The sequence below is a fragment of the Melanaphis sacchari genome, unplaced genomic scaffold (assembly GCF_002803265.2).
Source record: "Melanaphis sacchari strain LSU unplaced genomic scaffold, SCAv2.0 Contig0_pilon_pilon, whole genome shotgun sequence".
Classification (NCBI taxonomy): domain Eukaryota; kingdom Metazoa; phylum Arthropoda; class Insecta; order Hemiptera; family Aphididae; genus Melanaphis; species Melanaphis sacchari.
This window is the reverse complement of record NW_020270366.1, coordinates 1,020,798-1,037,414: the sequence shown is the minus strand read 5'-3', so window position 1 is coordinate 1,037,414 and position 16,617 is coordinate 1,020,798. Positions and strand designations below refer to the sequence as shown.

The following is a 16,617-nucleotide window of genomic DNA, read 5'->3' as shown; positions in this document are numbered from 1 at the left end:
ATTAACAATATAATCATATTGTTATATTTATTTAATATTATAATTGACTATATGGAAATTCATAAAATTTACTATTCAAGCTCTCCAACATATTTAGTATAGTCCCATAAAAGACTGATTTTGTTATAAGGAGGACACTATGCACTTCAATTTTATTTCTTATAATATTTATATAGTTGTTTAAAAATATATAGGTAATACACATTTTTTCGTAGTTCATATTTTATTTTTATAATTTTTGCTAAAGTTGTTAAAGCAAAATATTCTTCCATGATAAAATTGTTTGTAATTTTTATTTAAATATTTCTATTTTTTAAAAGCTAAAGAAAAAATATATTTGTACAGTGGCTTAAGTAATTTAATATTTTATGAAAGCTTTAGAACCTAGGTTAAGTTCTATAGCTTATATAAGCTATGGACTCATCAAAAATCTTATTCTTTAGGTCTTATATAATATTATATAATTCATTATGATATTATAAATCTAGATAGATAGCATGAATCTATTCTAGGAAAGTGTGCTGATGTAAGATGTTGGTTGGATTAGACAAACAATGCAATGTCGAGATAATATAAGCACTATTAATATCACTTAAAAACACCAATCATATAGTAATTTATTTTATTAAAAAAATATTATGTTAAATAAATGATCTAAATATTTATTGACTTAAGTTTTAATGATTTTTGGCAATAAGAATAATTTCCAAAGATATGATATTTATGCCTAATGATACTTATTATAAGCTATACTTTTATTTACTGTTCATTTTGTGTAATTTTTTTTCTTGTAAACTGTTAATGTAATCTGTTAATTGTATCTAAATTAATGAAATATTCAATATTAACTTTTATTATACTACAATTAATAGTTTTATAGACATATGAATTACATATATCAATAATTTTATAATGTAACTGTTAATTTGTGAAAATTTACTTTCCTGCGAGCTTAATAAGTGGCTTTGTAAAGCATATTTTGTTAGAAAGGCCTATGTAAAATTTCAGCCTAATAGGTTCTTAATCTGGCCTTACATACAATATAAATAATTTTAATGGTAACTTTTCATAGTCATTAACTTTCAAAATTTCATATAATAATATATTTTGATAATCGATAATAAGTAATTTTGTGATAAGGATGCCGCACGCTGTGATGTTAATTAATATGAATACTATCGAAAGGAAACGAAAATATTTATTGCCGCCTAACCGACAGAGCGCATGCGTAATTTGTTTAAATGATTTTATATGTGTGTGGGTATGTAATTTCGTGTGAACCACGGTAGGCGAGTGAATCAGTTGTCGCCCTAAGTATTTACACTATACGAAAAAACACGATAGTTTTATGTTATACATCATTGAGATTAATATAACTGGCCTTTGGGGGCGCATAATGTGACAGTCGTATGGAGAGCCATTTAAAATTTTTAGTTTTCAACAATGCATTCATATTTGTGCATAGAATATTATTTTTTTATTTAAAAATTTTCAAAAAAACTTAATGATATAAAAGAAATAAAGCATTTTTATAAAATAAATATATTTTTTTAATCAAATGTAAAAAAATTTTTTTTTTTCTTTTCAACTTTTCAAGGAAAATGATGTCTCCTTTGTTTCATTAAAAAACTGCCACTGTAAAAGAGAATAGAAAAATTAATAGTATGAACAAAGTTTACCATTAAGGCTGTAATGTGAATAATGTAGATGGTACCTACATATTATCGCCTCACAAGTTTTTTAAATACAAAATAGTTATTAATTTAATTGTGTTGAAGTTTAATGGGATGGGAAAAATCAATACTAGTTTTCTGTGTTTTCATCGTCGTTAAATTATATGAAATGAAAAATGTTATCAATATATTATGTATATTATATTATATACATAAATATGTGTAAATAATTTTAGAGAAATTTCAATCTAAAATAAGTAGCATACTCATATTAATATACAATATAATTTTCTTACTACTTTTAAAATCATGACTAAAGAAAGTGTAAATTATTATCACTGTTAACAAAACAATTACTCTATACTGTACTATAAATTATTATTTATTCACATATATATAAATAAATCATAAAACATTAATTTAAATTATAGTTATTATATTATTATTTATTTTATAATAACTTAATAGTTATAACTGTGAATACATCAACAGAAACAGTTTGATATTAAACACAATGCATTTTAATTTTGTACTAAAATTAAAATATTTTAATCTTAAATGATTAAATCAATAATTTAATTGACGTAGAATTGTATTAAAATAATATTTTACATCAACGTTATTAAAACAATTTTGATGAAATTATATTATATATATATATATGTATATATATTAATATCATATTTAAGTCTATTAAATAACATAATATGCACACAATTATTTAGAAACAATAACAATAAAAATATCAATAGAGTGAGATCATAATACATAGATTATATTAGGTAAATATATCAGATTGAAATGACTTTTTTTTAACCATCTGTCTAATCGTAATTTTTATGCCGTTAAACTTCAAAGGAATCCTATGTAATATACTTAGTATACATTTATAATATTATGTTCATTAAATCTGATAATATAATGCATACGTGACAGTCAAAATGATTTTAAAAATTAAAATGAATTGATTAGAACTATAAAATGCACGGTTGTGCAACTATGTACATAATATAGCGATTTAAAGTCGTTTCTACGTTAATTACAAATCGAAATCAGATTTAAGTAAATTTCTCTCATTCTCAACAACTTGTAATGACGAAGAGTTATCGCACACCAATAATGCGCTTAGGTATACTGGGTCCGGCTACTGAGTAATAATTGTTTTATAATATTATAATAAATATGAATGGTGCTTATAGACGTGTTGCAGTTATATTGTTATCATGCATCACAGTCGTTTCCGTTATAATTTGAGCCAGTTTTTCTTGATCATGTCGGATGCTTTCTCGCCGATCATGAAAGCCATCGCATTGGTGTGCCCGGCTGGTATGACGGGTATGATAGAAGTGTCAACCACTCGGAGACCTTTAATACCGCGCACCCTGAGTTTTGAGTCCACTACGGCATCCGGGTCCGTTTCCGGTCCCATCTTGCAAGTGCCTGACTGGTGATGCAGATTGGTAGACACTAGTCCGGTGGCGCACATCCAATACGCATCTGACATGAATAGCTCGTGTTCGCAGCCAGGGAATGGTATCGGCAATAACCTAGACCCATATTTTTGGAATGACGGAGTTCTGCTCACTGCGATAGCCTGTGAAAAGAATTACCACGTCAATTAAATAATTATTGGTGCTTTACGTTATAATGATGTATTATATCACAGAATATAAATAACACATGTTTAACGAGGTTAGGTACATATTTATACATAGATAGGACATATTGTATTGTATTCGAGTCTAACTGAAGAGTATACTATAGTTACTACAGTTGCTACGCATGCAATTATTAACAGAGTACCTAAGTAATAGTATCCACACCATCATCTGATACCTAATATTAGATAATAATAATAATAACAATAATTATGATAATTATTTGTTATTGCAATAATATTAAAATATTAATAAAGAAATTTCTAAAGTTAAAATTTCGGATGATAGGATTATTGGTGGAATTGTTATCATTAACCATATCCACAACCGCATATAACCATTGTCGTAACTAGTAAATTCTTTATCACAGTATAATTAACATGTTACATCTATATGTGCAACATTATTTATTTATTCATTGAGTCTGCAGCAAAGTTGAGTCGATTTACAACTCAAATGAGAGCCTCGCAAAGTTTTTTATTTTATTAAATGCAACATATTATCAGTATTATACATGCACTAATTATTAAATAAATAACAATTTTATTTTTTATTTAATGCTGGTCAAGTTTAATACAAAGTATATATTATTATTTTATCATACTTATAAAGTGATTTTTAGTGATTTCGCATTTTTATCATCCGAGAAATGCAATCAAACAAAAACTATATTTAAATTAGAATTACCAACACTTTAACCCTGAAAGTGCTTAAATGCCAATCAATATTAGTTTAGAACTAGTTGATTTTTTTGGATTATTATTAACTCTAAAAAGTAGACTCATTATATGATTACAAATTTATGTTGACTACGTATTTACAATGGATATTATTTACTATGGATAGTAAACATGGATGGGCAACTGGCGGCCTGCGAGACATTTTTGTCTGGCTCGTGGTACATTTTCAAATTACATTATACAATTTTAAAGTTAAAAATGCACAGTATAAATAAAATAAATGCTAATTAAAATGCATATTTTGAATAACTTTTTGCCTTCTATGCTCTGGCCTGCTAGAATTTTAATTTTCTAAAAATTGGCTCTATAGTAATTTTAGCTGTTCATCCCTGACCTATATCATTTAAAATTTAATAATTTATTAAGATTTTGGTATTAAAAATAAATAGAAAATATAATTACCGCCTAAAAAATATTTGTAAATTGATTAAATCAAAAATAGTATATAGGTCAAGTTTGAGCTATCATTTCAAAAAAAATGTAAATGTCTTACCTTTGGAGGTAAGCTATTAATATATTATTTTTATTTTGGCCACATTCAAATATTTAATACATAGGTATGTATATGGAACAAGGTTAAAATGTATATTATGATTGTATTATTGTATTGAACTATCAAATAAAAAAAAATTTATCATTTAATCATAATGTAGGTACTAACAAATGTAATAGAAAATAAACATGAAAAAGATTTCCTCTGATACTATATTAGAATCAAAAATATATATAATTATAAACTTATGATGTTATAAAAAAAGATTCATGTTTTTAATTTTTAATTTGTAGGCACCTATGTGTTATTAACGCTTACTTACTATCTTGTATACATAAATGTTGTTCAAGCATGTCATTATATAATAAAATAACTTCCTTCTAGTTCTATAATTACGAGCATTAAATGTATTAACTGTTTAGCTACGGTAAATTATGGTTATGATGTACTACTGAGTAGTATTATTGGACACACGCCATAACGGAAGTATTACACTGAAATAAAGTAAAAGCGTTGCAATGCGGAAAAATTGAAATCGTAATCCAAAAAAATATTTGTTTAATAAAATAAATAAATACACACTTTTCGTGGTTCGTAAATATTGGTAAAGAAAAGCATCTTAGAAATTACAGATGTCCATCAATAATGTATTCATATAAATAAAATATATTATATCTTTAATATAATATATTACTTAATATTATATGGAAGTATTGAACCTAATATAACAACGATCAATAGACTAAACGAAGAATTTTTAATGTACATATAATATAATTATAAAATACCGCGTTTTGATTGTTTAATTAACAGAATTAACAGTTTTGTTGAAACAACTCATTATAAACAGAACTTTCATCGTGTTATAATAGTGCTATATCATAGTAAGTAAATTATAAACAAAATATAATTACTAAAATTATTAAATCATTTTTAACAATTAACACTGACACTGTTTAATCCTCATTTGTCGATTATTAATGATATATTATTATGATTATAGATCCATAGCAATATTACATTGTGTTTCACGACATCAACTCGCCGCGTAATATAGTACTATGAAATTATATTTAAATTTTGTGAAACATTTCGGCGATCGATACATTTATAATAGTAATAATATTTTCTCCTGACACACGCGTAATTTTCTCGTGAGTGGGCGACTACGAATCTAATAATAGTATAGGTACCTACGTCATATCGATTGTTATTGATCTCGAAACTATTTGGCTCGTACGTTTTCAGTTTATGTCAGCAAAAATATTTTATGATATGTCAAAATATAATGTATATAATATGATATATATATATTTTAACAGTAAGAGTCTTAGACATATCAAAATAAACTATATTTTTCGAAACAATATATACATATTATTATTATTATAAAATATGCAATTGTATTTTATCTATTTTTCGTCCTTGCGCTCAAATGGTTCATTTATCTAGATTCTTCTAGAAATCGTTGATTTTCGAAAAGTGATCAATATTATATTGTTTTCGATTTCATTACCCAAAACAACATTTTACTGAGTTAATACTTTCCTAAAATTGTTTGCGCATCAAAAAAAATGTTATTTTTATAATACGTCGGCGGCATAAAACTGAACGGTTTTTATTATTATTATTTTTTTTTATTAATAATATTATATTTCAAAGTTCACAGGATGTCAGTCGAGTATGTCCTGAAAATATCGCTCGGTATCTGAAGTGACCCCACCCCAACACACACGCATACACAAACACAAGCCTACACAATATATTTCTATGGATGATTGATGATGACCATTGTGACGAATACAATTTGATCGCAATCGCGCCTTTAGTGTTACGTATAAATGACAGTAAACGGGTGTGGGGGGGGGAACTCTGATTTCGGGAATCGTCGACGTCTGTCACCGAGAAAGCCGGAGGGTCACCCTTCCGAGGGCATACGTATCCGACTCGCGCGTGCCTACGAACTGTATTACTCGGGCAAATGTCAGAAATCTCGCACCGCGTACGAACGGTCGAAAAGCGCGGACGGCATAAACCGCGTCGCCGTCCCGAGACTCGCCCGGCCCGATCGACGTTTTTGCGGCGAGAAGTAATTATTCTCCTACGCCGACGAAGATCGCTTCGCGCTGACCAGATGAGCGCGCGAAACCGGTACAAGGCCGTCGGGTCGCGTCGCGAATTTAGCGCGCGCGTTCTCCTGCGCGTCAAGGTCCTCTGACCCGCCGCGTGACCGGCGGCGCAGGAGACGGGATACGATAAAAATAAGACACAGTACCGCCGCGCCATAGTCACCGATACTCAGATCTCAGACGGATGAAACATAATGCCAACGCGCCGCCGCGGCGACAGACGGCCGGTTAATAATAATAATAATAATAATAATAATGGCGATATACACGAAAACCGGTTACCGCGGCGCGAAAACATTACGTAACGACACGCGGAGTAAACAGCATATTATTATTATTATTTTTATTACTATTATCATTATTGTTATTACCACTGAGAACGGCTTATTGTTGCACATACGTATATGTATGTGTTATTGTTGTTATCGTCGTTGTCGTTGTTGCCGCGCACCGGCGCGGAGTTCGGTCGATTCCGATTGTAGGCCGCCAGACGACTTGACGAGCGCACGCGCGTTTTTTTTTTTTTTTTCTAAAAAAATAGAGAAAACGGACCGGCAAACGCGCGTAACACACAGAATCATGCATAATAATATTATTACGCTGTTAATAACATTGCGCGTCGCGCACGCGACTCACGCAGCGAGTCGAATAAAAAATAAGACTTATCACCGTACATCGTGTATTATATTGCACACGTCTCGTTCGGTACTTTCGCGAACCCGCGTCGGCGTGATGTACTCGCTTCGCACACCCGTGTACGTCGTACATTAATACTATTATGACGGATGTCGCAGCACAGTGCCCGCGAAATAATATTTGGCCGAGTCTCTGCCGTCACCAAGTCCGTTATCGATCGCTGACCGCGTGTACAATTTAGTCGTCCGACAAGCGACGCGGAAACGTACATCGGAACTCTCGGAGTAGTGGGTACGCCCGTTTACTCTGGCGATTACGACGTACCTATCGTCGTATTTCGCTAAATTGAGAAGAAAAAAAACCGATCACGCGTTCGAAGGGGGAAGAAAACTGTATCGACCCGAGTAAAGTCGTGTATTGAACAACGAGAACGCTATTTTGTCACCCGTTCGGTGACGCGGATACCATAGCTCGTATAGTCTTGTATGCGTGGATACGTGCAGTGGCGTGTCATACACGTGTGCGATGTGTGCAACTGCCACGGGCCCTCGGCTTGGGAGGGGGGGGGCATATTGCTCAACGTTCCAAAAAAGAAAAAATTAAATAAATACAGTTATTTACGAAAAAATAAAAAAAATTATTTTCGATTTCAAATGGTTCTCGTTTTCTCTATCTCATATCAGCATAATATCATCTTTGTTATAAAATATAGATATTATATTCCTGTGATGTACTGTAAGTTAGGTTAGGTACTTCTGTGACGGCGACTAAACGTTATTTACAGCAATCTGTTTCCCGTGGTTTTTTGTTATCGTCTTGTCGCTTACAAGCCGTCATATTATAGATAATTTTATCGTTCAGATCTTGTTTTAAAAAAGAAATTACAAAACGAACATCTGTAAAAGCAATTACCGAATTACTTGTTATAAAGAACCCCACACTAGCAATAACATTTTCTGAAATATGTACAGCGTGCGTGTTATTTTTGACACTTTCTGTAACAGTTGCTACAACGGAACGATCATTTTCAAAATTAAAACTGATCAAAAATTATTTACGGAGCACAATGTGTGAAGAAAGGTTCAGGGGACTTGGAATTTTATCTATTGAAAACGACCGAGCTCGTCAGTTAAATTTAAAAGAAATAATTAATAATTTTGCAGAAAAAAAAGCATGCATACGAAATTTCCATTCAATTATTATATTATTATTAGGTACTATATTCTTATCATTATTAATAGATATATTATGTTATTTTATTTGTTTGACGTAATATCATCTTATTTTTTAAGTAATTGAAATTTTAATAAAAATGGAAAGTACCTTGTGAATTTATATAAGAACTTTAGAATAATAATTTTTACTTTAAATTTGAATTTATATATCTATATCTACATTTAGAATTTTAAAAAAATGAGGGAGGCCTTTTTTAAGGTTTGCACTCAACTCCATTTTTGGGATAAACCGCCACTGGATACGTGCAATAGCCAATGAGTATCAAATATCGATAATAAAACAAGTATCAGTATTTTAAGATAACGCACCTAGACACTCGCGATGTTTAACGAGCTTATCGATGACTTTGATGTTGCCAAAATTATTTTATAGCATACTCATCTAACCTACATACACTCGAATAGCGGAGAGCATAAACAACTCGAATTATTCGATATAGAACGACTGTGTGCAAGTATTATACAATAATAAACACACGACAAAAACGAGAGTAAATAATGTATTATAATATTCAGTATACTAGAAATATGAGTACAGGGCAATATATTTTTTTTAATATGCAAGTGGAATGTTGTATACGCATAATTGTTACGACAGAGTTTTATTTTTTTAAATATAGGCTTGCCGTAGGGCCTTAGGTTATTTGAGGTTAAAACACACACAATATTATGATACAAATAACCTTCATTGACTTGTACAAAATTTTGTATATTTATATTCGTAATAAACTCATGCCAAATAAACAAAATTAACTACCTGTCAGCTATTGCTTTCATAATCGCATCTCCTGGCATGTTCAAGGTAAACAGTTTACAAAAAGTAACGGTTTTAATCAGTTGATAGTTTCGTTTAAAAACACTATTATCACCATATTTTCAGGGACGTCTTAAGATTTCTTTAGAAGCTTAAAACAACATTTTATTATAGGAACTATTTTAGTGTGCGATACAAAAATAAAAATATCTACAATACGAATTTAAAAAGCGTATGGTATATATTAATGTGTTAATATTTTCAGAAAACTGTTTACAAATTGTTCACCCTCTCCCGCAAAATATGATTAATTAAAAAATAAATAAATAAATACGCAATAATATGAATTTTTATACATCATTTCTTGCAGTTTTAATATGTTTTAATGTCGGAAATTGAAAGGGAAACCATCAAACCGATTATCAAATTGTCGTCAGACTTATTACTTAAAAATGATCGATTTGGGTAAAAAGTAATTGTTCCAGATTAGGTATAGTTAATTTTTGTCGATATTAAAATAAATACAATTTTATTTACGATAGCTCTTTTCACCATATGTGCCTGTTCAACAATTCACCGTATGCGGTAATTTAAATTTAAAGGTACCTATTACGTTATAGTTTATAGTAGTCATGTCAGATTATAACATAGCGCTGTTTATCACTGTCTTTAGATTTTAAATGATGTATATTATTGCGTGGAGACAGATTATTAAAAACAAGTCAGTTTTATTACTATGTATAAGCAATGTATCAGCTACTCTGTTGTTGGATATCATCACAATTCATTATTACGTATAAACCTCAATTACATGACGTATGGTTCTTTTAGATTTTCATTAAGCACATATTACTTTTGCCCATTGTCTGTTGTGTTTGAATCATATAAGTTGTATATTTTAATTGACATAATAACTTTACTCCTCACAATAGTATTTAGAATAATAAAAATAATTACCTGTTTTATTCCTTCGACAAGAGTTAGTCTATCCCGTTTGTCCGTCAGATAACCGGCGTAGAAAAGTGGCGCGTGTAACGGATTGGCCGATCTCAGCTTAATGCGTCCACGACTCTTGGGCCGGAGCAGGATCGGCACTAGACCCCAAGCGTCGTGTTCCCGGAACTTGCCGTAAACCTTATCGTAGAAAGTATCGTTCATGCCTAACAACCGGCGCAACGATCCACCCGTGTCACCGGTCAGCGCCCCGGGACCGAACACTAGTTCCATGTCGGGTGTCACGAACTCGTTGGTCGCATACCGCGTGGATGTGAACGCCACAGCTTCCGCGCCACCGGGTATAGTGAACGGGCCCTCGCCATTGATGGCATACTGGAGCAGGTACTTGGGATTTCGGTATCGGCTCTCGATGATGGTGACCGATTGGTTGACCAGGAACACTAGCCCGGCCATGGACACGTGGTCCTGCAGGTTGTAGCCCACCTTGAGGTTCTTGACTAAGGGCACGCCGACCTCAGCCAAATGGTCGGCCGGCCCTATGCCGGACAACATCAGTATCTGCGGTGTATTGAGCGCGCCGGCACTCAGTATTACTTCCTTACGCGCGTGCACCACAATGGTCTGACCGTTTTTAATGAACCTGACGCCGGTGGCGCGTTTGGTGTGCGGGTCAACGAGCACCTTGGTGACTAGCGACCGTTTGGTGACGGACAGGTTCGGTCTGTTTCGGATCGGCCGCAAAAATGCTTTGGACGCGCTACAGCGGGTGCCGCGATCCATCGTGGCCAGTACGTACGAGAAGCCCATCGGCCGTGGTCCATTGTGGTCAACTGGCGCGTTGTAGCCTAGCTCGCGGCCAGCGCGTAAGAATGCTGGGCCCAGTTGGGTCTTCCACGTGGGCTCCTCTACCTTGAGATACCCACCGCGGCCGTGGTACGGCGATTCGGTCATCGGACTCTGTCTGACGTCCTCCGATTTCTTGAAGTACGGCAGCACGTCGGCGTAACTCCATCCGTCGTTGCCCAACCTGGCCCAGTTATCGTAATCGTCCGGCATGCCACGCGTGTACACCATATAGTTGATAACGCTGGTGCCACCCATCACTTTTCCCCGTGGCCATCGGCATTTGCGATCTTCCATCGCCCCACATATGCCGTTCTGCGGTTCGGTCTGATAGCCCCAGTCGAATCCGCTGCGGATCAGGTAGCTGACCAATAGCGGTATGTCCGTCATGAGGTTCTCCTCGCCGCCGGCTTCAATCAGTAGCACCGTCCAACCGGCCACCTCGGTCAACCGGTTGGCCACCACCGAGCCACCGGAACCGGCGCCCACCACCACGAAGTCGTAATACCGCTTCACGTAATCCGTGTCCGGCACCACGTCCAATGGTTCCGGTCCCAGCTTCCGGTAATATTCAACCACTGCCTGGAACACGGTGTACGCCATGCCGTGACCAGACCCGGCTAACGACAGAGTAACCACGACCACCGTGAATACCACACTCGCGGCGTTCATTGTGGAATGTAAATACACGAAAAAACAAAACAAAAATATGATGCTGCGAGCTAAACCGCCGAGATCCACAGTCCTCGAGTTATTGATCGATGGCAGTGCCGTTGTCGATCGCTTTGGGTGCGAACGCACGGCAGCGCGTCCGTTTATTTTTCCCTCTAAATCTTTTGCAGCAATAATATAAATACCACTACCATTGCTAATGCCGTTATCGTATATTTAACTGTTATTGAATCTCTACTTAAATGTGTTATATAGAATTTCTCTTCCGCCCCTCCGCTAAACGAACGAATTATAGACGCCTTTCGCCAACTTCACCTTCTCTAACACATAGTGGTTAACGCTAAGATAATAATAAATTGTTGGTAATATGTTTGCTCGGTCAACCAGACGCCGTGTTGTTTTATGAATGATATAATATCATTTAATTCGAGTTTTATACATTGACGCATGTTGTTACCAAGGTCAGTAAAAAAAAAAGTGAGCCAAATAATTTTATTTTTTTTTCAGAAAAACGTATATTTTAGGGTTTTTAATTGAACAGAATTTTGTTCAACGCTAGAATTATTAAAATTCGTTATTTTTCTATTTGATAATATTTTAACATTTTATTATATTGAAACACATTTATTTTAATTTGACTTAAATAACATCTGTTAATATGTATACATATTGTTAAATACAGAAAATTCCGCTTCATTGGAATACATTGATCACGAGTTTTTTTGTCACAAAATTTAAAATTTAAATGTAAAAATCTTTTATTATTATTTATTATAATAAAATGAATTATGACTGTTTTGATTTAAAATTCCAGTAATATAATATACATATTATTCTTATTATCTATGTGTTTTATTTAAAGTTACGAAATACAAATACGCAGCACTTGGATTTAAAGACTTTAATAAACATTTCACACATAATCTTGTTCGAGTCCGTTCTAAGATTGTTTTGGTCTTTAACGATATTTTATGGGACTTTGTTAATATATAAGACTGTCGTTAGTATATTAGTATTTACCTATTTTAATACACATCATGTAGGTACATATAATACATTTGTAATAATTTTTCTTCTTATGATTTATCGTGATTGAATTTAATAAAGAAAAATTAATTACTATAATTTATAGCATATAGCAAAGAAGCAGAAAATACATAAAACAACAAGCATAGACAATTAAAAAAGACAATTAAAAAAGAACCGTATAGTTCCGTGATTTTTAGAAAAAAGGAAATTAAAGTTGTAATTATGTTGTACTAATATCGATGATAAGCAAAAGTTTTATACGGAAAAATAGAAAATAAAATAAAGATGAAAGAAACTCGTATCATATTTTCCCAAGTGTCATTAGTAGACAGTACCCAATAGGAAACGAACTGGTATAAAAATGTATATTTTTATTGAAACAAGATATTTAAAATTTGATAAGAAATGATCACTATTTAAATAAATTTTATTAAAATAACGTCAATTTTATTTTACATATTTTTAAATATTTCACTAATTTGTAAATATTATCACATATTATATAATTTCATCATTCATACGTTTTCAAGTCATGTTACAGTGAACGAAGCTCTATGTTCTCATAGTTATTGTAAAATAAATCTTTTTGAAAGCATTGAGTCGTACCACAATTTTTAAAGAAATGTACCTTGATCTTGCTCTACCACCTGAGCCAGTATTTACTAAGTAGGGCACATTGTTGGTAACTGTTCAATATTATTTTGAGAACTTTTTGAAATAACAAGAAGTTATTTCAAAATTAAATATAGAAACTTGGTTAACTGGCTATTAGAAAAAATCAAAATTTTATGCAAAATAAAACATTGAAAAAAATAATTTAATTTTCAACACAGTTTTTTTTTCACATAAAATTATAAAATTAGAAACGAAAATTATGTCCTTAAATAATGATATGCAAATTATCAAATCAGAAATAGAAAAAATTAAAACTCGTAAGTGAAAAAATAGCTGGAGATGTAAAAAAGAAAATTCTTGCTGTTACAGATAAAAATCCAGACTATATTGATTTTAAATCAATCAATGAAATAATGACTAACAGACACCTTTCTGAAAATTTGGAATTATTGCCTTCAAATATTATAAGCTTCAAATATGCTCCAATTACATTGGTTGATGATGAAACGATATGGGACATTTTAAAAATATTTTGAGATCTAATCGGTGACATTTAACATTCAATAATTTAAAAAAAATTCTAATTATTCAATGCAACACATAATTTTTATACTTTTATAGTTATATTCAAAGTATTTTTTGCATAAATGTATTGTACTTATATAATAATAAAAATATTAATTTTTTTCCACATACTTTAATATTTTAGCACACATATTTTATAAATTATACTTCCATATTTATGTACATATTTTTGTATTTTCATTACATATAAACCCATTCCCTAATTATTATTAATACATTGATTTGTTTTGAAATTTTATTATTGATTTATGTATAATTTGGTATATCATATATTTGTTCTATATTTTTTTGTCAATAGATCCTTCGTATTTTTTACTACAATGATAGGTTTATGGCATATTTTAAATCTCACTGTAAAATTTGTAACAGCGTCTGGTTTATATAATTCATAATGGGTCCATAATTTAAAATGTTATTATTGTTCTCAATACATCAATTATTATTGTATACATTATTATATATTTTGTTCAAAACAATTAAAAAGTAACAAACACTTGTACTGCATTATAAAATATAAGACATATTAACAGTAATAGGTTACATATGTTTGTAAATTCACGTGTTGTACATTTATACATTTACATAATATGTACAACATACCAAACTAAATCTTAAACACATGTTTTAAAAAAATGTTTGAAAACTATATCAATAAGCTAATATATTGATTTTTGTTTCATTATATCTTAAAGATAAAAGTATTACAACATATTTAATTACTATTATTGTCATATACTCATGTTACTATTCAAATTATTATTACACTATTAAAATATTATTTTTTGGAGATGTTATTACTGTAATTAGATATAAAAGAGCCGCAATTATTAATCAATAATCTTTTTAGTTCATAGTATTTTATTGCTTTAGATTTATAATCGTAATACATATCTTACACTTTTCTGTATTTATATGAGTGAATCAAGATTTCTTTTATACGGCGTAACTGATAGGTGATATAGGTACATTACTGTGTTGAAAAATATCATTTTAAAACACTACTGGGAGTAACGTATTATCTTACTATAAATAAAAATATAGTAATGCGAATCTATAGAATGCATGATATTTTTAACCCATTATCTAGATTTCAGAGTGTTGTATATGGCTCATTCAAATAGCTCCTATATTTATAGTTATTAAAATTTTAGTATTCTTTATAAAAAATTACATTTATAAATGTTTATATTTTAGTAAAATATTATTTCATAATTTTTTAGAGCATTGAATGTAGTTAATTTTAATGAATTTCCTTTTTATATATTAAGCTATTATACCACAATATAGATAAAAAATTTATGTAAATACCCATATTTTATTTAGTTTATATAATTTGAATTAATACAATAATCTAAATGTTATAAGGTAGTTACTACGTGTTAGAACACCTTGGATTCATAAGATGTATAGTATAATTAGTAGATATTATCTAAATTATTTAATTATTCATAACTAATAAGTGTAAAGTAATTAAAAAATATACTACACCATTGATGGTACCAATAAATATTATTAAGAATATTTAATTTCATTTTGTATTTTATATTAATTTCTTAAATAAGAAGAGAACTGAATGTTTGGCAAAAAATTTTAATACTGTTTAACTCGTATTACTTTAAATTTACTAAAAATGGTAATTGTATCAGACTTGACAAAATCAACATTTATTTAATTTGATATCATTGTTGCACTTTCATCTTATATAATTAAAATCATTTGATTAAGCTACACCAAAATATTAAATTTTATAATTAACAGAAAAATAAAAATGTCTTCTATTAATTATTAACATTATTTCAAACATGCTTATGAACTTTAATAGTATTATTATTATTTTTATATTAATTTTTAGACTCATAAAATTTTATAATATCAGTCTTGAATATAAAATTAATATTTTTAAATTTTAATGTTAAGGAGTATAAATATTTGCAATACTTGGTTAAGGATCAAAGAGTCACAAACTAGCTGGATGAAGGGATACCACCGTACTTGGTACATATATGCTGCGGAGAGTTATCAAAACTTTTTAACTAGTGAAACATGTTGATAATTGTCCATATAATGTTAAATATATGCTTTTAGGCTTTAATAAATATTCCATTCCATAATTTTATATCCTAGTATACGCCTGATCTTGGTGCTGTAATATAAATACATGAAGACATAATGATTTGCCACCAGAAATAGCTGGGCGTACTTTTTATATTTACGATATTAACTCATATACCAAGTTGATTTTTACAGTTATATTTTAAAATCAACTTCTATTCGCCTTAAATATAAATCTAAAGTTAAATACTTTTTATAACTATTGAAATAACAACAAAGCATCGTTTTTTAAAATTTAATGATGCTAAATATTAAACAGCGATATTCATTCAAATTTTAACCGAAAATAATATATTTGAATAGTTTTGAATTCTTATATATCAAAATACAGGTCAATAATAAAATAAAATATAAGCTATTCAATTTTAAGATAATAAATATTAAACATAATCTAATTTGAAAATTCACTTCTCATAAATATTAAAATATTTTTGTTTTTATTGTTCATGATCTTGAGGAAAATTTAAAAATTAATTTCCAGTAAGG

At 30.6% G+C, this 16,617-nt stretch overlaps 1 protein-coding gene across 1 annotated transcript; it reads right to left on the bottom strand.

The window, feature by feature from the left end:
- Positions 1-2,410: 2,410 nt before the first annotated feature.
- Positions 2,411-11,995, bottom strand: LOC112597732 (glucose dehydrogenase [FAD, quinone]-like). The gene is made up of 2 exons (XM_025343916.1): positions 10,276-11,995; positions 2,411-3,267 (listed from the first exon to the last, which is right to left on the bottom strand). Exons 1-2 carry the CDS (start codon positions 11,788-11,790, stop codon positions 2,917-2,919), a joined length of 1,866 nt encoding a protein of 621 aa, XP_025199701.1. The 5' UTR covers positions 11,791-11,995; the 3' UTR covers positions 2,411-2,916.
- Positions 11,996-16,617: the final 4,622 nt, after the last annotated feature.